The following is a 24,659-nucleotide window of genomic DNA, read 5'->3' on the forward strand; positions in this document are numbered from 1 at the left end:
ATACACTTGTGAAGTGTGACTTTGAATCATTTATGAGTCCTGGAATCCTATGTACTGTTATGGAAATGGACCCGAAGAAACGCTGTACGAAAGCAATAATATTGAGATATTGTTAAGATTACCCTTCCCGTAAATTTTTGTTGCTGTTTTACAGTCAGTGACTTTCCAAGTCACTAAGTAAATGATCGAATCTCATTAAAGTATGAATACAAAACATTTTGCTCTAAATTTGATAAAACCATAAAAGAAAAACGTAAGTTCCCATACCGGGAGTCGAACCCGGGCCGCCTGGGTGAAAACCAGGAATCCTAACCGCTAGACCATATGGGAGCGATAATGGCCGAGAATACATCTCTATAGATGAAGGATATATGTATGAAACTGACTTATTTGTACATCTATTTAGCATTTAAGTGACATTTAATATTTACTACTGTTCCTCCTTTTTGTAGCTTTGACAGGTACCATCTGAAGAACTGATAAAAAAAAATAGCTTAAAAACTACTTTAGCTAAGATGAAAACGACTCTAAGTATTAAAAAAGAAACTATTTATGCAGGACTCACATTAGAATATTAATGAATTAAACTATTTTTTAACGGAAAGCAAATCTGCACACGGTAACCACGTCACTTAAACAGTTGTCTGCCGCCAGACGTCAAACCACTGTTCGATGACGCAGCTCACACAGTTACATATACGCTTGTGCTTCACAGTTGAGCATGTCTCCCAGTAGCGCGCCGTGATCGTATAGTGGTTAGTACTCTGCGTTGTGGCCGCAGCAACCCCGGTTCGAATCCGGGTCACGGCAGGGATAAATCCCTGACACGGCTTGGGATGACTGTTTTTCTTACTATGCCATAAAGGGAAAATTTTGTTTTGCATACTTTAAAGTAAAAATGTAAGGTTTTTAGGGTAATTACAAGTCTTGTCCTTTAACTGATTTAGACCAAATGATCATCATCGGAAATCACATGGGTACACTCCACGTTAGGTTTGTATATTTAAGAGTTTGCTTCTCGTCATTTTCAGTCCATGCGAGTGAAAAGTTAACTGTAAATATTTCCTTACTAAATCATTATCAGGTGGAGCATCTTCAGATTGAAGGCCATTTTCTACCCTTTATCAATCGCTAAAATGTTTTATGACTTTCGCCTTGAAAAACAGGGCTGATCCCTTTGCAGTGAGAGACACGTGTTCATTGGTAGATGTCATAGACAACGTCCATGTTCCGAGAGGAAGAGCCAATCGGTGAACCAGTAGATCTCATGTGCAATAGCTCTATGCTTAAAGATGTTTGATTGGCTGTTGTGATCAACAGGTAACGGCCCCCAGGCACAGTGTTCCTCGTTTGAGTTTATGTGCACGGGTATGTTAGATAGCAGTCAATCTTTGACCTACTGTGCATTAAGTCAAATTAACTGTGGAGCTGAACACCCATTTAGTGGCATCTACGGTAAGGATAAAAGCACACTGATGAGCTTCTCACATAAAACGTTACACTTTTAACTGCGTGAATTAACTAGAACAGAATGTAATATAATGCAATACAGAGAATGTTTAACTCTACACTTTTAAGTCTAGTGCTGATTATGTTTCTGTATTCAAACAGATAATGGACTCCTCTAAAGCATCTCATCATCCTTACTGGCCACGGGACCTTTCAATTCCCAACTATGTGGCCAACGATCGATCGATGTCAGAGATTCTGGTGTTTCTGTTTTCTGTGTCTGGGTTGTTTATGCTGGTGACCTGGCTGATCACCGGGCAGGCCACCAGCAGGCTGGGCGCATGGAGGCGCTTGGCTGTGTGCTGGTTTGCTGTTTGTGGCTTCATCCATTGTGTAATCGAGGGCTGGTTCTCGCTATATTATGATATAATTCCAGGAGATCAGCGCTTTCTGTCACAGCTATGTGAGTACTAACAGAGAACATGTGTTTAGAAAAATGCATAACCTACCTCTTGTGTGTGTGTGTGTGTGTGTGTGTGTGTGTGTGTGGAAAATCTGGTCAATGTGTTTTATGTTTTTCTCTCACAGGGAAAGAGTACTGCAAGGGAGACAGTCGATATGCAATGTAAGTTCATTTCTGCTCTCAATTTTGTGCATAAAAATGATTATAAAAAAGTTGCAATTGATGTTTTTTTTCTCTCTAGTGCTGATAACTTTACTGTTTGTATGGAGACTGTGACTGCTTGGTTGTGGGGTCCATTCAGCTTTTGGGCTGTTTATGCCTTTTTAACCAATAAGCCCTACAGATTTCTACTGCAGCTCATCATTTCAGTAGGTAAGACGGGACAGAAGCTATCTTCATGTCAACCTCAGAAGGAAATAAATTGTTACTTAATCATAGCTTTATTTTGTCTTCTCATGTAACCTGACTCAGGCCAGGCATATGGAGCGGTACTCTACTTCTTCACAGAGCACAGAGATGGCTACGCCCACAGCGAGCTGGGACATCCAATCTACTTCTGGTTCTACTTTGTGTTTATGAATACCCTGTGGATCGTCATACCGCTGGCGCTCATTTTGGATGCATGGAAACATCTGTCAGCAGCCCAGAGGCAAACAGACAGCACAAAGTCACAGAAGAATAAGAAGAACTGAGTGTGTGCGTGTGTGTAGGGGGGGGGGGGTCATTATGAGACTTTATCAGTATGAATGTCAGCAAAGTAATAGTTTCTTGATTTTTCTTTTTTTTTACTTGGCAACTTCTTTTCTGAGAAGAGCAAAATAAACCACATGGGACCACTTTCATTTTTCTCTGTATTTTTTCAAATTTTTATGATCAGACTGAACATTTCCTTATGATGCAGATGAAGATAGATTTATCACCCCTCCCATTAAAACACAGCTTTTACAAACACATTTTATTTTGGATTAGATTACTTACATTATTACATAATTTTGCTTTTCGCACGGAAACAAAATGATTCAAGGAAGCTATATTGTCATTTGCATCACATGTTTACATGAGGTGGAACAAAACACGGTCCCGGAGCGAAAAGAAACAGAATAACGAAGAAACAGAATTTAAAAAGTGATAAATAAATAAAACATAATAGAAAAACAGCAACAACCTGAGTACCAGTATGGACTATGGCTATAGAAATGTAGCAGCAAAAGGGGCTGATGACCAGCATTGATAAAGTGGTGGTGTCAGTAGTGTTAAGGTGCTACAATAACAGTTCTTGTCCATTATGCATTGAGAAGTCTCACAGCTTCTGGAATGAAACTGTTTCTCAGTCTGGTGGCATTTAATGCTCCTCAGCCTCCTGCCTGAGAGGAGCGGGACAAAGCGTGAGTGTGCTGGGTGAGTGGGGTCCTTCATGATACAGGTGTCCCTGTAGCGCTCCGTCCAAGAGTCAGTAATTTATCAACAAGTGTCTGTGTGATCATTGTGTTGAAAGCAGATGAGAAGTCCACGGAGAGCATATGGATGTAAGAATTCTTCTGCTCCAGGTGGGTGAGGGTGGTGTGAACCACGGAAGAAGAAGAGATTTCACATGAACCAAAAATTATCAGTATGAAAATTATGAGACTGATGCTAACAGTCAACTGTGTATCCTTTTTGCTGGAGTCATTTCTTGTAGCCATCCCAACCTCCTTCATATTTGATCGATTTGCAGTAGAATTAGGGCTTTGTGGAAAGAACTACTTCTGGAAGTAGTTCTTTCAGGGGTCATTGCTGTGTTGGAAGACAAAGTGATATCCCAGACCCAGTTTTCTGACTACTTGAGGTTTTCTTTTGAAACCTTTACATGTCCTTCTTTCTTCATGATTCCTTTCAACTTGACGAAATTCCCGTTCCAGACCACTAAAGTCCACTAAAGCATCCCAGCACAATCACAACAATACTCCCACCACCATGTTTCACTGTGGACATCATGTACTTTGGGTTGTAAGCCTCTCCCTTCTTCAAACAGAGCTCTGTGTCAAAGAGATTTGTCTCCTCTAATAAAAGGATGTGCTACTAATCTTTCTCCAGATATAGTCCTTAGCATTCTTCAGTCTCTTCAGCAGAAGTGAAGGTGGCAACCGCACAGTGGATTCCTGTTCAGGGCTCTATTAATTGTGTTCTTTGAGACTAAAATTCCCAGTTTGGCTAAGTCATTCACGAGTGTCTTGTCAGTTTTTCTGGGATCTTCAGAAACATCTCTCACTAGTTTTCTTTCCAGAGTCAGTAAAATCTTCAGTTTCATACCTCTCCCGGCCTTGTGTGTGGACCTCTTTCAATTTCTTGATGATACTTCTCACTCCAGTGCTTATCAGAATCAGAATACTTTATTAATCCCCAAGGAAATGATGTGGGTTACAGTTGCTCCAAGACAGCAACAGTAACAGACTAACCTTTTTAAACAATACAATATGTTACGGATTTTACAATTTCAAGAAATAGCACTAATATATACAAATCACTCAATTATAAATATCAAGAATTAACAAAGGTGATTATAAATAAATATCAAGAATATTGACAAGAATATTACAGAGTAGAAAAGAGCATGTGCAAAAAGGGTGTAACTATTGCAGTGTTTACAGTGTATTAGATGGAGGAGTTGTACAGGGAGATGGCCACGGGCAGGAATGATTTCCTGTGTGGTTCAGTGGTGCTTTTTGGTAATCTCAGTCTCTCACTGAACGTGCTCCTGTGACTAGCCAGCACGTCATGGACTGCATGGGAGGTATCCAGCATTGTCTTTATCTTGGAGAACATCCATCTCTCAGACACCACCCTAAGGGAGTCCAGCTCCATCCACACAACATTACTGGCCTTGCGGATCAGTTTATTTAGTCTGCTGGCATCTGCGACCCTCAACCTGCTGCCCAAGCACTTGGAAACGCAGTGAACACTTTATATTTACATCTCCTGCTTTGTAAGCGTCAACGATTGCTTTTCTCAAATTTAAACTCATGCTTTCTCAAGTGACAGCTCAGACCTTGCTTAAGCTTTTATAACGTATATAAACTGGAAGATAACCCTCAGTTTTAACTCGATTTTACAAGCTTTGACGTTAACAAAGTTAAAGCATATCATTGCTCAGCAGTGGTTTGTGCTATGGCTCGATGGGAAAAAAGGTTGATCCCAGTAATTTTTTTTTCCTGAAATAATTATCTTTCTTAATGCAATTAGTATGTTTAGAAATGATATTGTGGAGGTAAACACAGACGACACGAGAGCTCTCGATTCTAACTCCTGCTTTCTTCCTCATCACAACAGAACTGACTACTTTTCGCTCCAACACACAGCAACAGACTTTCTGTACACTGGGTGTGAGTGGAGCCCTCTAGTGGCCCACCACACAATGTTGTCCTTAAAAAATCACTTAGGAAGATTTTGACAAAAACTTTAAATTTCTAATAATTTTTTCACATGGAATTGACTGTATTATTTCTTTGCCACGTGTCCAACATTATAGACTTTAGTGGATTACACCATTTCCAGCTCATAATAAACATTTGGGGGTAGCAGCAGCACGATTTTTCTGGGTAGAGTAAATGTCCACGTTAGCTCATTGATACGTTTTCTGTCATTTCTTGTTACTAACTGTAAAATATTACGCTTACAGAGTGCTGGTGATTTTTTCTGCTGAAACATTTTTGTGGGGGTGAATCTCTTAGGTTATGCATGTTTGAACCATTTGTTGCAAAACTGACTTCACATGTGACTGCAGCGATTTACTTATTTAAAGGCATTCGCTCTTGAACTCGGGAGATAATTGAAACCAAGCTGAAGTAAGTCCACGTTTTACTTAACGAGAACGCATAATGCAGGTTTAAGTATATTCACGTGGGTGAAACGGAACCATACAACTGAGGGACTAAATTACGTCACGTATTAAACTCGACGAGTTAAGACAGGCTAAGCTCTTCTCAAAGTAATCACATATCGTAAATGAAAACATCTTTTTTTTTTGCCTTGTAGCCAATTTACAAGTTTGTAGACCCTGATAGCCGCTCATTATCATGTGCCGAAATAGCTCAGTTGGGAGAGCGTTAGACTGAAGATCTAAAGGTCCCTGGTTCGATCCCGGGTTTCGGCATTTTGATGCAACACAGTGCACTCTGTTTGGGTGTGTCGGCTTTCCATCCGGCGGGGGAGTAAAACGTACAAGAACGTTTTACTGTCTTAACCCTTCACACACCGTTTGTGTCAAATGTGACCTAATTTTACATTTGACAGCAGTAAAAATACCTTAAATGTGAATCTATTAGCCTGAAATGTGCTGCAAACTGTGTACAGGCTGTTTAGGGTCAAACTTCACACGGAAGTTTTTCCTCTTACAAAAAAAAAAAAAAAAAAAATAGACCACCACCCAGTATAGGGTTTATGCCACAGCTGCCCCGAATCAACAGCACTGGTAACTACCAAAATCATTTCTTATGTTAGCGTGGTTAATCTACTGGTGTGAACAAGGATTTTTATCAAAATTATATTTATAATGCTAAAATATAATTACTGTTGTTATCCATGTATTTTTAAAGCAGAAAAAATAGGGGGAAATGAGGGAATTGATGTAGACCATAATATAAAAGATAGGCTACAAAGTAATGTTGTCATGCTGTAATTTGTCTCTTTCTCCTGCAACTATAATTCCAAATAAACCTTCTGACATGTGATTTCCACCTTCGTGCATCTCTCACAAGAAAGGAAGAACAGAGTTGGAGGAGAAACATGAATCTACATCACAGTGGCTTTATTTTAGATCGAGGCAGTGGTTGTTAATGCACTTACATTTAATGGGGAATCATGAGAAGACACATTTCTCTCTACTGATATTTTATCTTTAGCTGAACATTTTGCTTAGTCTCAGTCCCAGCTGTGCATTTGTCGCTTTCTCTCTACTTGCAATATCTTTAAGCGCTTTCAGAGCAGCAGGCATTTCTGGCTGCAGCTCCAGCAGTTTCCTAAATGCCTGTTTGGCCTCTTCCAATTCATTCACAATCTGGCATGCTTTCCCCAGCCGGTACCAGGCTTTGGCACAGCCGGGTTCCAGCTGAGTGGCTTTAGCGGCATTGGCCTTAGCCCGCTCTGGTTGGTTCAGCTTTAGCTGGCACAGGGACAAGTTTGAGTGAAGGTCAGCTTTCATTTTGTTGAGTTCTTCAGCTGAAGGATAAAGTGTTTCAAGAGTTGCTTCTCTCTGCTCCTCAGCTTCATACTCCCATCCCTTTTTCGCCACATCTCTAACGTGATTACAGAGAGTGATGACTAGTTTCATGGCCTTGCTGTAGCTGTCCGTGGCCCCCCACAAATCCTCGCTCCTGAATCTCACTCCGCCCGTGTCCTTGTGTGACTTGACCCATTCCCATTTTTCACCAGGAGACATCTCCCAGGAGTCCTTGCCTGGTGTGAAAGCTTGCAATTCCACTGTGGCAAAAAAGGGAAGGCTTTCATCCGAGGGGTGGGGAACAGCAGCATCTGGTCCAGTTTCCAAAGGAGAAAGTTGTATCTGGGTAGCAAAATACAATGTTAAGACCTTTCATCTTTACACGGTTGACAGTTAAAAACAAAACCAAGGATAAACACGACAGAGCATCGGTCATTTAGCCATCATGATTTCATCAAGACGAATTAAAGATGAAGGGAAAGATCATTTAAACAAAACAGTATTTACACAGGTTGAGAAAATTGTGTGTTTTAGGATGAGCTATCAAATGATGGTCAGTCAGAAATTATAGATCAATTTGAGAAACACTGTGGAGGTCAAGCAGTGCCAAAATTAAAGAAATTAAATACATCTATCAATAAGTGGGCAAATGTGTCACAAATTAATCAATGCTGAAATAATTAATTAAATTTCAATTTATTAAAACATCAATTAATTTTATTTTACACATATTTAATTCTTTCTCTATTTAATTAATTTTTTCATGGCTCCTTTGCTGCAGGGAATCAAGAAATAATTTAAATCATCACTGTGGCTCGTCAACTGGCCCTGACATCCGATTGGTTATCATTTACTGCAAGCTAAGATAGATTGATCCCAGACTTGATACAGTGGACTTGGAGACACATATCCCAGAATACATATAGTACAGAATACAAACTGTAAAGAAAGTTTTCAAGTACTCCTGTTTCTGTGACACCAAATACACTTTAAGCTTTTCTTATTTCTTGAAGTTCACGTGTGTCCATCTATACATTTATTTTTTCTGCCTCATCCATCAAAAAACAGAATATCGAACCAAAGAGTTCAATACTCAGTTAAATCTTACCTCACATTTCTCCCCAGCTCTCATTCCCTCCAAACACGCCTCTGTGATATCACATTGACCATCCCCTAGCCTCAGTGTTGTCCAGTCACCCAGTGGGACCTGCAGCACAGAGTCTTTACACCTCACAAAGGGTGTGGCACCAGATTCAGTAAGTTCAGCGGTGAACGGATCAGGCTGGGCTGGTAGCTTCTCACCTGTTTTTTCACATGCTACATTCTCTGCTTCATCATTGTTAGCTTTGAGACGCACTCGGACTCTACACAGCGAACCCAACCTTGGACAATTACTTGATGAAATTGCTGTAAGATACAAAGAAACATTTGTTAGCTGGAGTATAAGAAAACTCATTCATTATAACAACAAACAAATGTTAGAAGAGTATCATACGTGTTACATCTGAATCAGAAGCCGTCTGCTGACTCCCATTGTTTAGTCGCCTTCGCTGGACCTTCCAGAGGCCTCGGGGACACACAGAGACCCAGGAGGTGTTGTAAACGCTATCATGATCACTTTCAGTATGTAGTGTTTCTAGAGTGTAATCAGGCTCCATCACTGGATAAAATAATAAGAAATAAAAGTTTACCACATGTTATGTTCATACATTCATTTAAGACAATAAACAGCTTTGTAAAGTCACCTGCGTTGACCATCTTTATTCTTCAACATAGCTCGAAGTCTTTTAGCCAAGCGTTCTCATTTCTTTAAGTAGTTTTCAGGGATATTTGTCCAGGTTTCTTATAGGACATTTAAAGCTCTTCTCTGGATGTTGGCTGCTTTTTAGATGACTTGTGTGTTTTTCTATCCAGGTATGCTTTTACTGCCGTTGCAGTGTGTTTGAGATCATTGCAATTCTAAAAAATGAAGCTGTTGTGAATCAGATGCTTTCAAAATGGTAGTGCACGATGGATCAAAATCTGACTGTACGTTTTTGCATTGATATTTCCTTCAATATTGAAAAACTCACAACACATCTGTCTCAAATGCCGCACAAAATCATTACGGAACCTTCACGATGTTTTATAGATGGATGTAGACACTTACTGTACCTCTCTCAGGCCCTGTGTCAGGGCTTTGCTGGATACAACCTTCGGATGATTCTTTTTAAGAACACACTGCAAGTCCATTAGATTTAAGCAACCATACTATTATTACTACAATGTTACAAAGCTGACTGTTGACAACAATCACCAACAGGTCAGGGATATTCAACTAAGCGTCACCAATACTACTACTAATAGATAGCACTGTTTTAGCTAGCACGCGCATTAACACGCCCCAGTAACGTTAGAAGGATAACTAGCATCAGGTAGCTATCGTGCAAGTCCACAGGACCTGAATTTAACTATTCTACATTATACGAGCGACAGTCAATTAGTGCCTATAGCTCACAAACGTCCAACTTACCTTATATAAATGCATAAAAGTTGGTATCTGCTATTCCATTAATCTAAAAGAAATAAAGCTGACAGATTACCAGTGATGACACAAAAACAAACACCTTACAACGATCGCTTTCTTCTTCGCTTTCTGTTAGTGCGGCTTCTTCTTCTTCTTCTTTGAGTGTAGTGGCGGATGGAAGGCAGCTGCTATGTTCCGCCCCCTACTGCACTGAAGTGTATTTATGTTGGATGTTTCAGCGATAGCCAAAATGTAGGCCCCTTTACGCACCCTCGTGGGCTACGAAGGTATTGCAGGTGGGCAAAAACCCAAGCAATCATGTGTTACCTACAAATATATTTACTGCTCATATACTTCAAATGATTCAAATGAAATACTTTTTTATTCCTTTATTAGGTAATAAAAAAATGTCAATATTACATGCTTCAGATCATCAGGCAAATTTTAACATTAAGCAAAGATAACTGGAGTATTTACAGAATGGAGTTATCATAATTGGAAATGACTCTGGCAAATATAAATATGCAAATAGATTTTTTTCACAGGACTGTATGTCTGGCACATTTCTGAAGTTCACATCTCAGAAATTTCTTTTTGTTTGTTTGTTTTTTGCTTTGTTGTAAATGAACAGCTCATTCCTTTGCCATTGTGTAAACCAGGGTGGTCAAAATGTTTAGTTACATTGTCTAAATCATAGCCGACTTTAGATGTTACTGATCTTCTTGTCCCACTGGCTTTCATTGTTGTTGAATGTAATGGACTAAACTCTCAGCACTAGATACTCTGTTAAGCTCAAACTCTATAAATATTCATGATTTACACCTGATTGTCTTTCACTCTCAACCCTACCAAAACATTTAACACACAGAGTACCACTGGTGTCACTGGGAGGACCAAAACATTTGAATTTTTAATACTACTAACTAATCAGTCAGAAATACAAAACAATGAGGTCACATCATTAAGGAATGATGTCGCTTTCTCTTTAACCCCCCCCCTCCCCATCATTGATATTTCACAATTGTCAGAACAGTAGGATGAGATTTATGATGTACAGAATTTGAGAATTGCACCAAAGCAACTCAGAATATTTCAAAATTGTAAAGACATAACTTTCCAGTAGGGGTCTCTCTCTCACCAGCAATATAACACAGCTGTGATCAGTACAGTATGGACCACATTGTAGAACCGTGCCCTCTTTATTCACCAGCTGAATGTACTTCAGTTTCAGTTTGTTGCAATGTGATGTTTTTAAATCGTGCATAAATCGTGTGAGAGAAAAGGGAAAAAATACTTTGTTTCACTGAATACAAAAGGCTAGACCATTTCATTGTGCTTATGGTATACATTTTTTTATTGTAGAGGTAAAAGTCATGGTGAAAGCATATAAAAGATTTCAACAAAGACTCAAACATGTGATCCTAACAGGAGACTCTTAATTATTTCCTCGCTGAATTCACTTCAAAACTCTTCACGCAGCTACGTGGTCTGTCCAAGCTTTTAGCCTACAACAGATTCAGTGATCACAGGGCACCACTGCACGTCAAGGACAATGTGGCTGTTAATATCACATCAGCATAGAGTCTTTAATCTATACATTCATTTTTATTTTCACATGGAGGTCTGAACCGGACTATGATTAATGGATTAGGCAGGCGAAAAGATTTTTTCCTAGCACTCAGTGAAGAGAGGAAGGCTCATCATTAATGAGGACTTGTGGTTAAATAAGTAGTGCACATCTGTGTGCAGAGTATGTTATTTTTGCAAACGTGGCAAAAACACTTACCGCTTAATGCCAGCTTCCCCATGTTGGGGCACTTACATGGTGGCGAGCATGTAAAGTCCACACTGAAGGGCCCCAGTGTGCCAGTGGATTTGAACCCAGGACCTTCTTGCTCAGAGGTGACACCCTGCCACCATCCCACCCCAGTGAGAGGAGATATATATGAAAAGTTTTGGTTGCATTCGGGAAGTGAGCTGTTGTCTTGCTGACTGTTGCATGCTTATGAAAAGGCTTAAAAACTTGAAAAAAATTAAGCTGTCATTATACATTTATGACAACAAAATCAAGAGTGCGTCATCTAACGCGCCATCTTTTCTGGTTTTCTCACACACAAACCAGAACCAGAAGCAGAGCCTCTTTAATCTTTCTCCATCCGTTACCCATTCCAGTTCTTTCTCTTAACTCTCTTCGGATTCCGCTATTGACCCTCTCCTTCAACCCCCCTCACCTTCCTATTGGCTCCCACTGACTTCCCAGCTGGCCTCTTGTGAAACATCCCTGTGGGTAAGTTCAGAAGCATGTATCCCAGGCCGCTCGACGTTCCCTTGAAGGGCGGTAAAACCGGCTTCGAGTTGGGTTCCAGGGAACAGCTGCAACATCAGGAGCCAGAGCTGAGCGCTGCCAGGAGGGCTGGTATGACTTCGGCTCGCCTCTCCGAGGGGTTCAACATGCGTCATTCAGGGAAAAGGTGGAATATGACAGGTGAACAAAAAAAGACAAATCTGCCAGGAAAGAAGAGATAAAAGAGAAAATCAGAACAAAGGAAACAGAGGATAGATATTCACGCTGATACGATATAGACTGTGAAACTGCTTATAACTTGGTGAAGCCAGTGGAAGGTGATCATCTAAGAGTTTTTTTTGTTTCTTTTACAAATCATTGGGATTGTCTCCAGAGAACAAGAGAACACCTGCGTTGTTTGTGTATGTGTGTTTATTTGTTAACTTATTTGTTAACCTCTGATTATTAGCAACAACCCCCACAGTGATGCACACAGGTTACTTTTTGCCCCACATTTTATTCGTTCAGTCTGGTCATCCTAGACTGAAGCTCAGTCCTACCACATAACTCATCAACACTGCGCATCGATGAGAGAGAGAATCAGTCTGCCAAGCTCCAAAACCTAATTTCCCAACCATAAACGCTATGCATTGAGCAGGTCTAGCATTCTGCTTGTGTTTGTTTTTTCCCTCATGAAAGCGACGGCTAGCTCGCCTGTAATCCCTCTATCACACATTCCCCAACACTCTCTCACACACACACATACAAAACCTCCGCGACCCTGGCCGGCCAGAGGCTAACTCGTAAACAGATCGGGCCACACGACAGAGTGTTTATCCCTCACAGGGAGAGGGACTGCTGCACACACTGCCGTCCCTGAGTGTTTAACCGGAGCTAGTTTTGCTCCCTCTGGCCTGTTTGTTGTTCCTATTGAGAAACATTGACAATAGGATCAGATTTTAAAATGTTAGCTCAGTGTGAAGACAGAACTTTATACTAAGTGGTTCCCATGCTTGTCCACGCATGGGAAAGTCTAGCTATACTAAAGGAAATCTCATGACTCCTCCGCATTGTGACTGTGTATAAAAATGATAGGTCCAAAAAAACGATAAGCCACAAACTTATTGGGCCACTGGGAAAAGAGTATAGTGTACAAATGTGGTGTCAATCAAAAGAGTGCGATTTATTAAGGTTTCCAGGTCAAGTGGAGATCAGGGCTGATCCTATGGCTGATTAGAGCCACTGAAGTTATAGGTCCAAGAGAGCTGGTGAAAGGGTGAAAGACATTGTTTTACCACTAACATGATGCATATTTGAGATGCTGTTTCTCTCACTGTCTTAGATGTGCTGCTTTCAGACAGATCAATACAAAGCAAAGGCGGTCTTGGTCCACAGCCTTGTAATTCAGACCGACTGCCAGCAGAATTGCACAAGAAGTAAAATATTGCTTTTCTCTTCCATTAGCAGTTATGGAGCATAGTCTGCCAGGACAGAGCCATCTATCTACATTATAATGTCATGATGAGATTGCTTCAACTGCAAGGGAAAAGACAGGCTTTCAGTCGAATTCCCATGTAAGACATTGTATTGCTTGTGTGGCAGATGCAAGTGAGGCTGCTCATTAAAGTCAGGCTCCTCTGAAAATGTTACCTATACTACTTATTACCAACATTAATAATTCTGACACTGGCACAAACTGCCATCAGGAAGTGAATGGTTTATGGCAGGTTTTGTGGACATAGAGGAAATGCTAATAATGATTCAACACATTTTTTCTGCCCACAATGTCTTCAGGATGAGAAGTTCTTTTAGCAACTGACTGATACCACCCGATCACCTCCCCTGTTACTTATTGCAAGATTAGTCTGTATATAAAAAAGGGCTTGAATTTTCAGATTTGTGTTCCTCTAAGACCAGCTGAGTTACACCTTAATGTTTTATGAGAGACTCTTACACTCTGTTGTTTGAATGCACATAAATCCCTCTACTTGTCCATTTTTTCTACCAAGCGAAATGAATAAATCTACTTCCTCTCAGAGACACACAAGCACACAAAGTGTGCCACTGTGCCGCCGTTACTAAACACATTTAAAACACAGCGTGCTAATATATATGTGCCCACGAGCAACATGGGGAATCTGGCATTAAGTATGGGTAAATTTGCTTTATCTGGAGCTTTAAGAGGTTCCTTAACTCCATTATAGTGTTTCCCCCTGGGGGGCGCAGTTATAGACTTGGAGCTGCCCAGCTTGCAGCTTGAGTAGAAACCCAATGAGGGGAGGAGATGGCTATCGGAAGCCACAGGGCAGACTTTTTTTTTCTCTAATCAATGCACACACTATAATGGGGCCTTCCTGTGAGGGGGCCTGAGGAGATTCTTTTGACAGTACTTTTATGTGTTTGTTTGCTGCGTGTGTGTGTGTGTGTGTGTGTGTGTGTGTGTGTGTGTGTGTGTGTGGGTGGTGTGTTCGCTAATCTGAGAGTCACTGAGGGCTATTAGCGTGCACACCAGCACACATCTGGATATACTTCTTTTCAAGCAGTTATACCTTCATAACGTCTGGCAGCCAGTGTGGCCTTTCAGTACCATCTAAGATAAAGCCAGTTAAGCCTCATAGCCCACCACCAGCGACTGACTGCCAAGATCTGACCACACACAAAAACACACATACACCTGCCACCTGCTCTTGTCTTTCCATAGCTTTTATGCACGATACTTCCACCATTCCCTGTAGATAAAACATTACGTAGTCAGCTCAGTCGATCTTTAAAAGGTGCACCATTCTTTTTCTTTTTTATTCCCGGACTCTATTAGAACAGCTCTGAATGATTCAGAATTCACAGTAATCCCTATTTATCTTAAACTGGGACTTGGTACAGGTCCTCAGTCGACCCACAATTTGAAAAAAGCTCTCCCTTTAAGCCATCCTTCTTCTAATTGGCTGCCCTTCACAAACAGAAGGTTTAAACACCAGATGGGTGTGGTAGCTGTTAGCTCATAGTCAAAGCTGTGCATCTTAGATGACCTAGTGATATCCACTCCAAGTGGCATAAAACCTTTCTACTACTAAACTTTCTACTATACGTCACTTTGTTAGAAACTTTGGTCACAATTAATATAAGCAACCATTTAGCAGTCTTTGAGTGGGCTGAATGTTAAAAATTTATTTGACGTATCCATAAAGATTTTGCAGATGTGTTCAGGAAAAGTCTTGTCTGCAGGCCCCCCAAGAGTTAACTCTGTACAGGTGGGATAAGCCCATTTGCATCTCCTCCTTAAAAAAGTAACTTAACTCAGTGATGAATATAAGAGAGCATAGACGAGATAAAGAGCAGAGACCAGCTGACCAACAAGCCAATAAAAAGGCACCAATTCTGGGATTCAGAAATGACCAGTTGTGGTTTATCCAGGTGTTGGGGTTAAATCAGGGTATGCGGTCTGCAGAAGGGATGAGAGGATCTAATTCAGACCAGACTTGAGTCAAAGTAACAGTTAGGAGCTCTGTGGTCTGTTAACTTGTAGACTGGGCATGTTCTGTCATCTGTGTCTGTCAGTTACACTCAGTGGTTTCATATACTGCTGTCCACAAGCTCCCTGTGGCGAGCCAGACCACATTAATAAGACCAGAGCTTTAAGTCTTCAAACCAGAGGGGTGTGATGCGCCCAGCAGAATATCAGCAGAATATGTTGTGTTTGAGTGCGTGTGTTGACTAGACTTGGAAAGTTATTGTGTAGTGTTTCACAGTTGCTGGTGCTTTAATGCACCATTTGGGAGTTGCACTCCTAAATTTGTTGTATTTTGCAGAGTACAATGACAGTAAAGGCTTTCTAGAGATCCAATCCAACACTAAGTAGTTGAGTATGTTTGCATGTTTGTGTGGTACTCAAGAGCTCTGATGTATCTAGTGTAGGTTGGAAATCCAAATATTTGCCCTGTTCAGCAAACGGAAAGTGTTGCTTTGAGAATGCCCAGTTTGGTTAATATTTTGCCTCTTAAACACTTTTTTGTGAGTTTTCCCTCAATGACTCAGTATTTCTTTAATTTAAGCTGTGAAGAAACTTTAAAAATGAAAGGGGAAATGAGCTTATTGCAGATGCTGGATAACTTTTGCCTTCCTGATGTTCAGGATCAGCCTTCAGAGTCTATAACTCTAACTAATTGAATAGGGTGCTTCTCATATCTTTGTCCCATATTGTGCATTATTATAACTTTATTTCACTATCTGTTTTAATTTCAGAATCAAATTCAATAGGAAGTCATCATTAACTGATTTAAGTCATTTTTAAATCAGAAAAAAAAAATACCCTCCTTGAAAAGACTATTTCAGCTCTTACATTCTGGAGAAAGAAATAGGGCAGTGTGAGCAGAGGGCAGAAAAGGCAAAACAGGGTAGCCCACCCAGTGCTGTCCAACATGCGGAGGGCAGATGCACAGGCGGGCGCACAGGGCTCCAGAGTACAAAAGGCTGATCTAAATAAGACCCAGCTGAAGTTGCTGTTTTTGCCTCAGAGCCAGCCCTCCCATTCTCCGGGTTCTCCATCTCTTACTCATCTTTGTAGGCATCTATTACTAATCCTATCACACCGTTTGACCTATGACTTGGTGCACATACTTTTTCACATCTCTCTCCCCCCTCTTTTGTTCTGTTCTGACCAGGTGTATGTGTGGCAGATCCCAGGGTAGCAGGTAAAGTATAAATCTGTAGCAGCGCTGACAACTCACAGTCTCTGGTTCCCATTTGGTTGTGTGCCCTGCAATCAGTCACTCCTCTGCTCTTTGCCTTCCATTTCTTTCTTGTTCATTCTTCTCATAGCAGAGATGGTCCCAACACAGATCGCAAAACCAAAGAAATGCAAAAAAATGAATATCATCTGTTTCCAAAACATCCACATCCCAACAAATTAAATGTTGTCTGATCATTGCTAGTTACCTTCTTCATGAAAGCAGCACCATAAATTGATAGTTTTAATGACAACATGAACAGACTGAGTAAGTATAGTTCCTGACAGGTTGCAGCAGCAGCTCTAGGAGGGGATAAGTTTCAGCTCGGTTCTCATAGCTCATATCAGCTTGATCAGTGAAACTGCTTAACGTGGACATGTGTTTCTCTCTGCTACAGCGTCTGTTTTAAATCCCATGCAGAGCAGACTGATAAGGCAGTCTGTTTGATTTAAAAGACTTTTAATTTAATGTTCATGCTACGTCATGCAAATTCTGTTGCAGTCTATCTCTATCAGCCTGCAAAAAACTATCTTGATGCTCAATCTTAGTAGATGAAGCAATGCGCCCTTTAAGAAGTTATCTGGTAGTTTCAGAACTGATATTCCAAGAAACACCTGTGCTTGTGATTTGCAAAAGTGGTTTTACAGATGAACTCCTGTAAATACTGGGGTGAATCAGAATGGACATTGATCAAAGTTGTCCATTCTCACATATAGCACATAAAATAAGATGTCCATGTCAGCCTCACTGTAACGACATAGAACGTTTTGGTTTAGGTGCAGTCGGTGCCTCAGCAAAAGATCTGAGGCAAAAAACAGATAACAGTCCACCACCATAGACAGTATTAAAGATGAATGCAATTCTTCTGGTTCTAAAATGCCTTCTAGTTGTATAGAAGTCTATAGAAAAACAACCCTCAGCCCCAGCACCCTCTGGAGAGGAGGCAGAGTCTGGAGTTTTAGATGTTCTTGGGTTGACATGCATCTGCAACACTGCATGGATGTGGCGGACTGTGCCCTTCAAACTGGGGTGGGTGTCCCCCTATCCATAAAGTGGCTTTTGGAGGTGTATTTCAAATTTAGGGATACCATACTCAGCTTCCTTGGGAAGTGCAGACTACTGGAGAGAAGAGTCCATCTTTGAGATGAACCTCAGATTTTGGACGAACAGTGTGGTTTCCTTCTTGGTCATGGAACACCGGACCTCTCTTGAGGATATTTGAGGGTGCATGGGTGTTTACATAACCGTCTACATGTCTTTCTTGGACTTGTAGGGGGTGTTTTGGGATTATAATTTATTGGGCAGTAAGTTACTTCACCAGGGCTTTTGTTCTGCATAGGCTAATGTACTGATTATATAGTAGGGTACTGGTTTTGGTAACCTGAGTCTTTGAATTTTGGAGTGATGTGGTTCTTCTGACGATGTGGTTCTTCACTGAACAATGACTTTCAGCTTGTACTAGGGCAATGTGTAGCCAAATGCAAAGCAGCTGGAGGCACATTTTGCACTTCCAAGTCTGAGCTCATGGTTCACAATTGGAAAAGAGCAGAGTTTTGAGTAATTCATGTATATCACAAGTGAGGGAAGAAGGGGGCAGAAGATTGGCAGATACTGTTGTCAGATATTATTCAGATATTGTAGCAGTCTGACATGATTAAGAGAGACCTGAACCTGAAAGCAAAGCTGTTGATTTACTATAGTCTTCTGTTGGAAGACTACCCTCACGTATGGCCACGAGCTCTTGATAGTGACTTAAAGAATGAGATGTTGGATACAAGTTGTGGAAACAAGCATCCTCCAAATTGTTTTTGGGTTCTCCACTACAGTGAGATGGACTTTGGAGGGGCTCAGAGGGCTCATATTGAAAAGACCCAGTTGAGGTGGTTCAGGCATCTGATCAGGTAGACTCTGTGAGGTGTTGTGGGCATATCCAACTAAGTGGAAACCCTGGGAAAGAACTGGGACACACAGGAGAGATCATGTATCTCAGCTGGCTTGGTAACACCTCACTCTCTGCCCAGAAGAACTGGAAGAGGTCGCTGGCAGGAGACAGGTCTGGGCATCTTGTGACCTATTTGGACACTTTCCGGATTACCTTTTTTTTTTCAGAAAGATGAATTTGTGTCAGGCACAAGTTTCATTGTCAAGTAAAGGACTTCGGGTGGAAAAACAAAAATGTTACAGTGAAGGAAACTCATTGAGAGAGCTCACTGATGAAACAGAGTGACAGATGACCAACAAAGAGGACAAGAGAGTTGGCTTAGAAGCACAGGGTTACACAGTCATGCACAGAAACATCGATGAATGATGACCAGGGTTGGTAGTGGAGTTCAGATGTGAACTGGAAGAATCCCAGTGGATCGTGGGCTTCAGTGTTTGCAGAGACAGCAGTTCATGCAAGGCTAAAGGCCCGCACTAAAACGACACACAAGGCTGCACTTGTAGCAGTATGCTGCTACAAGGAAAGAATAAAAAATCCCAGTAAACTCACTGCATAATTTACTTCCTGAGCTTTCTTCCTGCTAAAACTGAGTTTTTCCTTCCCACTGTCACCAAGTGCTTGCCCATAGGTGGTCATTTGAATGTTGGTGTTTTCTCTGTATATTGTTTCGTCTTTACCTTATGTGGTGGAATTAAGGCACAACAGGTCCAAGGATCATAGTTTTGAGCCATTTATTTACACTGGCTGCAGCTCCCAAGCTGCCAGCCGCACATCACACCACAACAACAACCCCTGAGTCCCCGAGTTTTTAACTCGGCGGGCGTGATTAAGAATGCCGTGCAGGTGCGTCCGCCCTCCCTGCACGGCACCGCAGACCACGCCCCACCACACCTTACAATAGAAAGCACCTGTTGTTGTGATTTGGCACTATTTAAATAAAATTGAATTGAATTGAATAATGGTTGTTACACTAGCAACTTTCTTTGTTTCTTTCTCTGTGGTAATCATGAGGTTAATGTTGGAATGTTCACATTGTAGCAGTCTAATGACGTTATAGAACAATCTACTAGCAATTATCTGCATGTGATTGGCCAGCATCAGTCTAGGTTCGTTGAAACAAAAGTTGAGTTGGGTTCCACTTATTTTGCCAGATGACCTTTGTTTTTTGGTTGGAACTTTCTGAACTGACCCACCCGCTGGATGGACAAACTGACAGGATTCAAAGGAGCAACAGTGCAGGACACAAGCCAGTCCGAATTCAGTCTAATTCCAAAATTTAAGTAAGCCAAGAACCAAAAGAAAGTTGAAAGTTTATTTACGTAAGCACTGCTATTTGTACTTTCATTCAATTTGTTTCTCAGTTTGAGTTTTGGCTTTGTGGCCATTTCAAGAAATAAAAAAATCAGGGCCCATGACATGCATCAGGGATAAAAATTGTTAGTACTGCATTACATCATTCACACTTTTAGAAATGTAAAGTAAACAATAAAACTTTAGATTGGGAATTTCTGATAATACAGTAAACAATAGCTCCATCTCTACCACTCAGAGGCATAAAAAAGCCTTGTGTTAATGCTAACCTAAAACTGTCACATTCCTCTTCTTAATCAGTACCCTTGCTTAAGTAGTACACCAAATGGCTACGTTTTCTCATGTAAAGATATGAGTATTTCTTCCACTTCTGCCTAAAGTACTTTTCAACCAGGCGTCAAACTCTCTGAACTTCACCATTTACTGAAACCTGGCAACAAGAAGCCAGGAGATGCTTCCAGGATTTTAAAGCACTCCAGAGGCTGATCTAAGCCTCAGTGTATCTTACAGTGTGTTAGATCTCAGGAGACCATGAGAGGGCCCGTCCATCACAGTCAGAGAGTTTACTGAGAGCTGACATAAGGGCAACAATTCACTCTGACAGTCCAGGACAAATGCCAGCTTTTACTGGACTGCTTCAGGTAGCCACAACACATCTATTGTTAAAATATGGCGTGAAGGCCGGTGTTCTTTACCAAGAAAAAAAAGTTTTGATTTTGATGCTGGTGGTCTCTTGCAGTTCGTTTACATCAGCTTGGCATGCACGAAGGCTAATTTATGAGGCTAGTACACTGTTGTCGCTACTCCTTGCAGGGCAGTGTGAGTTACAAAGTCTTTAGATAATGCCACCAGCAGCAGGAGTGTCAAGACCCAAAGATGTGCACACTTTTGATGATGACCAGTTCTCTTATTTGAAAGCTTTGAACAGGTTTGTTTGTGTCACAACATACTGGTGACATTACTCTGGCATCAAATTTCAATATCGTTAATGCAAAAGTTGTTAGGAGATGTCCAACCCACTTAATTTGAAATCACATCAATAGAACTGTTTTGTCCAGGATTTAAAGCAGTAGGAGATTAAAGGAAAGAGACAGACTCCCAGGGCTTCTGAGTTATTCAGACAGGCCTGCTGGCTCAGGATTAGCTGGCTTTGACGTTAGTAACATTTAGAGACTACCAGAATACTTGTAGTACATATAAAAATCAAAGTTCAGTCTCTAATGGGGTGAAAAGATGAAAAAACCTTATAAACATGACCATTTTCCAGCTGCTTCTGAGTCTGACCTGTCAAATGATAAGCATTTCTTGCTAATGATTTTGTCAACATTACACTTACACAATCAGATGCTCATTATACACCCCGGCACATGTTTTAAGTCTGTGTCAGTAGCTCCACTATCAGCAGCCGTGATAATGAGGACTGATCAGTGAGTCACAATTTTACTGAAGCATCGCACGGCAATGTGTCATTAAGCGTACACAGACTTGTTTGGACTTCTGGGATGTAGAGGTAGTCTGTTTTGAGTTCACTTGCTTGTCTATGACTGTATGTTTACATCTGTTACATCCTGTTGATGATCTTCGCATTCTTCTTTTGAATGGTGACAGGCTTTCATATTCATTCATTTTATGGGCTTGTAATCCAACAGAAAATATGTCACTTCACTAGGCATGGGTGACTAAGTAGAGTTATTATCATTATACTTGAGTATATGGTGAAAAAAATTAGCTTCCTTTATCTGTTCAATAGTTAAGAATCAAAAAATGGTTAAGACAATTTTTTGGCAAGCAAAAGGTCACTGGTTTGATTCCAGCACGAAACACTAATCACTTTTGGGGGTCACGTCATCTGATGTAAAACTACACACTGTGGTGACCCCTTGTGGAAAGGGAGCAGCTAAAAGTACATTTTTAATTCAAAATACAAACCTGTTAATTAACTCTCATGTTTGACAAAATACAAGCTAAAGATGTACCCCGTCTCTCACCCTATTGTAGCTCGGGTAAGCTCCAGCCTCTCCACAATCCTGATAGGATAAGCAGAAGAAAATGGATGGATAGATGGATATGACAAAACCCTCACAGTGCAAAACCTGGCAACAGAAAAACTTCAAAAAGCTTGTATGAGATTGCAAACAAAACGGTGTCAAACCTGATAACTCGCTGAGCGTGTTAGGAAAGCGTGCAAGACCTCTGTTGTCTGCTTTTCTTTGCCTGAGGCGACATTAGCTGCGAGAAACACACCAGAAACTGAGACTGAACTGTTGGTGGTCAAGTTGCATTGTGGGTAGGTGCTCGAGTTTTGGGAACACATACACACAAAAAAAACCCCAAACAAACACAGCATAGAGCGTGACTGTGTCTTCCCACACAGTCACTTTTGCATTCTAAATCTTTTGCAGTGGTTTTGTCCATTATTTGTTCTACAGACAGAGCTGCGTTTTTCAATTATTGACACCCCCTACTCTCATTCAGACATATCAGCAGAAGCCCGGCAGGTACAAATATATGGGGGTTTAAGGGTTTAATATTTCATACACAGACTGTATATGGGTTATTGTTACTGTTTGTGCCAGCAATACTAGTCTCTGTCTGAGCCCATTTTTGTCTGCTGGGTTTGCACAGACTGGGAGTACTGGGGGTGACCACCATGCTGGACTCTTACCTCCCAGTGTGTGTGTCTGTAATACAGAATGCCTGGGACTAAACCGCATTTTTTTTATATGCTTGTGACTAACAGGAGCCAGATGTAGCTGCCTATAGGGAGCTTACCATCGAAACAGCCATTTATTTCACTTTTTCGCTCTTTGTAATGAGAGGGGTGTGCATGTAAGCATGTATGCTTGTTTGTGAAAACCGCTTATAAGCCACAACAGCATTTGCTATACTTTTCTTCTTAAGTAGCAGGGTTAGTATAGCTTTTTCCGTTTTGCAGAAGCACTAAATATGGGATGCATTTCATTTAGAAGACAGGGTGTGAGTGCGACCAGAGAAACATGATTTCATTGTATAAAGATAAATGAGGGTTCAGGGTGTCAGAGAACTCGCAGTCCTCTGGACATCCAACCTGGCCCTGAGCTTCACGAGGATTCATAAAGCCCAAGAGAGAGGTGAAGCAAGAACTGAATGCACATAGGCAGATTACTGCCTTCATTAGCTCAGTAGGAATAGGTATTGACTTGAATCATGAACACGACCCCACCACAACTTTTCATGCTCTTTTTTTTATTGAACATATACTTATATTAGCACAAAAATATGTGCACAAAGCAAAAAAAGCAGGGATTGGGAAAGAAGGGAGAGTGTTAATTGAAAGCGAATGTGTCTGTTCTGGCTGCTGGTCAGCGATGGGCTGGGGTCCCAGTTGGCTTCCACTTCAAAGGCCCAACCCGCCTGTCTCGAGCGCACCTGCAGCCGGTTAAACCCTGCTCTCATCACTCAGGGCGTGGAGGGACCTCTCCTACAACTCAGAGCCCTCGCCACATATCCTTGTGCCAAAGGGCCATAATGGCCTCCACTCAAGAATTCAACCTAAAATACCAGGCAACCTGTACAACCTTCAACACAAAAATAAAAACCAATCACACATTTTGATGGATCACAGAAAATTCACAGAGACTCCATGCCACGTTCATCACACGTCACAGAGAGCTCATTAAGGAGTTTAATCCACAAAAAGTCACAGAGAAGGCCATTCATGTTTTATTCTGTTTTTCTTGTATGTTTAATTATCAATTTCAAAGGAATGAATGTGTTAAATTTTCAATATTCATTTATTTACAGTCCAGAACATTCATATGTTTTTCAACATGACTATAAGAATACCTCACCGTCAAGAACAATTGAAAGGAGAAGAGGAAAAGAAGCTAGGAAAACGCTAGCTTGCATGTACTTATTCGAATATTTTGAATTATCAGGATGGCTGACAAAGGGGGGGAAATGTTCACAAATACTACATATTACATGCATGGATTATGTGCACATTCATGCTCTATTAAGAACATTGATTCCTGTATGTACTGTGGTGTGATTTGGGGGATTAAATTCTCTAGGGATCTTGGATCCATTTTTTTTTTACCTGAATTCCAGGTCTGAGCAGAATAAACTGTTCTTAATTCATCATGGAATCTGCTGGAATGACCTCGAAAAGCACAACTGATGTAGCACACACTAACGCCCCTCAGCTTATAGCTTTCTACGTGTAGAAGGAGTTTTTAAGGTAAGACTTATGAGACTAAAACACCAAGGAGGCTTAGTGAACCTAATCCAGATCAGAGTTACTTGTTATATACAGTAATCAAGGCAGAAATATGCACATGATTATTAAACCTCCATTCAGGGTTTTTTTCCCCTTTTCTCAGACGAAGCAACAGCTTTAAATATGACAGAGACGAGTAATGAAACCCATGCCGTGAAGCTCCCTGTGCACAGTTTTTGTGCTGATGTTAATGCCACAGGAGGTTTGGAAATTTATACAGTCTGCCACTTTGTAGCTGAGCTGCTGTGGTTAACTGTTTCTATTCTCCAATAAGACCACTTACAGCTGATCATGGAATTTCTAGACTTCTTGCAAAAATGGCATCGTATTACACTACCGTGCTCAAATCCAGCTCTTTAGAGCAATTCTTTCCCCAGTGTTTGCAAAGGCAGGCTGCATGGCTAGGGACTCGATTCTATACAATGGGACAGAAAACACTTAAACTCAGTTATTAAGAAGTGTGGCCCAGTACTTTTGTCGATAGAGTATCATTATTTCATGAAGTTCCTAAATTAAATGGCAGGAACA

The 24,659-nt window shown here is 41.0% G+C and overlaps 2 protein-coding genes and 3 non-coding genes across 7 annotated transcripts; 3 read left to right on the forward strand and 2 right to left on the reverse strand.

Moving 5' to 3' along the window:
• Positions 1-258: 258 nt before the first annotated feature.
• trnae-uuc lies at positions 259-330 on the reverse strand. Its single transcript has one exon. It is a non-coding gene; the product is annotated as a tRNA-Glu (tRNA).
• Positions 331-738: 408 nt separating this feature from the next.
• Positions 739-810, forward strand: trnah-gug. The gene has a single exon. It is a non-coding gene; the product is annotated as a tRNA-His (tRNA).
• Positions 811-1,300: 490 nt separating this feature from the next.
• On the forward strand, positions 1,301-2,754 carry LOC116330810 (EBP cholestenol delta-isomerase). The gene is made up of 5 exons (XM_031753253.2): positions 1,301-1,455; positions 1,612-1,912; positions 2,038-2,074; positions 2,154-2,284; positions 2,384-2,754. Exons 2-5 carry the CDS (start codon positions 1,615-1,617, stop codon positions 2,602-2,604), a joined length of 687 nt encoding a protein of 228 aa, XP_031609113.1. The 5' UTR covers positions 1,301-1,455; positions 1,612-1,614; the 3' UTR covers positions 2,605-2,754.
• Positions 2,755-5,968: 3,214 nt separating this feature from the next.
• trnaf-gaa lies at positions 5,969-6,041 on the forward strand. The gene has a single exon. It is a non-coding gene; the product is annotated as a tRNA-Phe (tRNA).
• A 637-nt stretch (positions 6,042-6,678) lies between these two features.
• Positions 6,679-9,774, reverse strand: fkbpl (FKBP prolyl isomerase like). 3 transcript variants are annotated; one of them, XM_031753244.2, is made up of 4 exons: positions 9,619-9,774; positions 8,602-8,766; positions 8,215-8,513; positions 6,679-7,448 (listed from the first exon to the last, which is right to left on the reverse strand). In XM_031753244.2, exons 2-4 carry the CDS (start codon positions 8,762-8,764, stop codon positions 6,786-6,788), a joined length of 1,125 nt encoding a protein of 374 aa, XP_031609104.1. In that variant the 5' UTR covers positions 8,765-8,766; positions 9,619-9,774; the 3' UTR covers positions 6,679-6,785. The 3 variants fall into 3 exon arrangements, with proteins under 3 accessions (XP_031609104.1, XP_039460922.1, XP_031609102.1); XM_039604988.1 differs by having other exon boundaries at positions 9,713-9,748; XM_031753242.2 differs by lacking the exon at positions 9,619-9,774 and adding an exon at positions 8,852-9,597.
• Positions 9,775-24,659: the final 14,885 nt, after the last annotated feature.

Source organism: Oreochromis aureus, linkage group 20, assembly GCF_013358895.1.
Source record: "Oreochromis aureus strain Israel breed Guangdong linkage group 20, ZZ_aureus, whole genome shotgun sequence".
NCBI classification, from domain to species: Eukaryota; Metazoa; Chordata; class Actinopteri; order Cichliformes; family Cichlidae; genus Oreochromis; species Oreochromis aureus.

Bases quoted from the DNA above. Each gene is read 5' to 3' on its own strand.
- LOC116330810 (XM_031753253.2), top strand. From the start codon at position 1,615: ATGGACTCCTCTAAAGCATCTCATCATCCTTACTGGCCACGGGACCTT. The intron at 1,913-2,037 runs GTGAGTACTAAC...TTTCTCTCACAG, and splicing joins GCGCTTTCTGTCACAGCTAT to GGAAAGAGTACTGCAAGGGA. The intron at 2,075-2,153 runs GTAAGTTCATTT...TTTTCTCTCTAG, and splicing joins GGAGACAGTCGATATGCAAT to TGCTGATAACTTTACTGTTT.
- fkbpl (XM_031753242.2), bottom strand. The intron at 8,514-8,601 runs GTATGATACTCT...TGTATCTTACAG, and splicing joins TTCTGATTCAGATGTAACAC to CAATTTCATCAAGTAATTGT. The intron at 7,449-8,214 runs GTAAGATTTAAC...TTTGCTACCCAG, and splicing joins GAGCTGGGGAGAAATGTGAG to ATACAACTTTCTCCTTTGGA.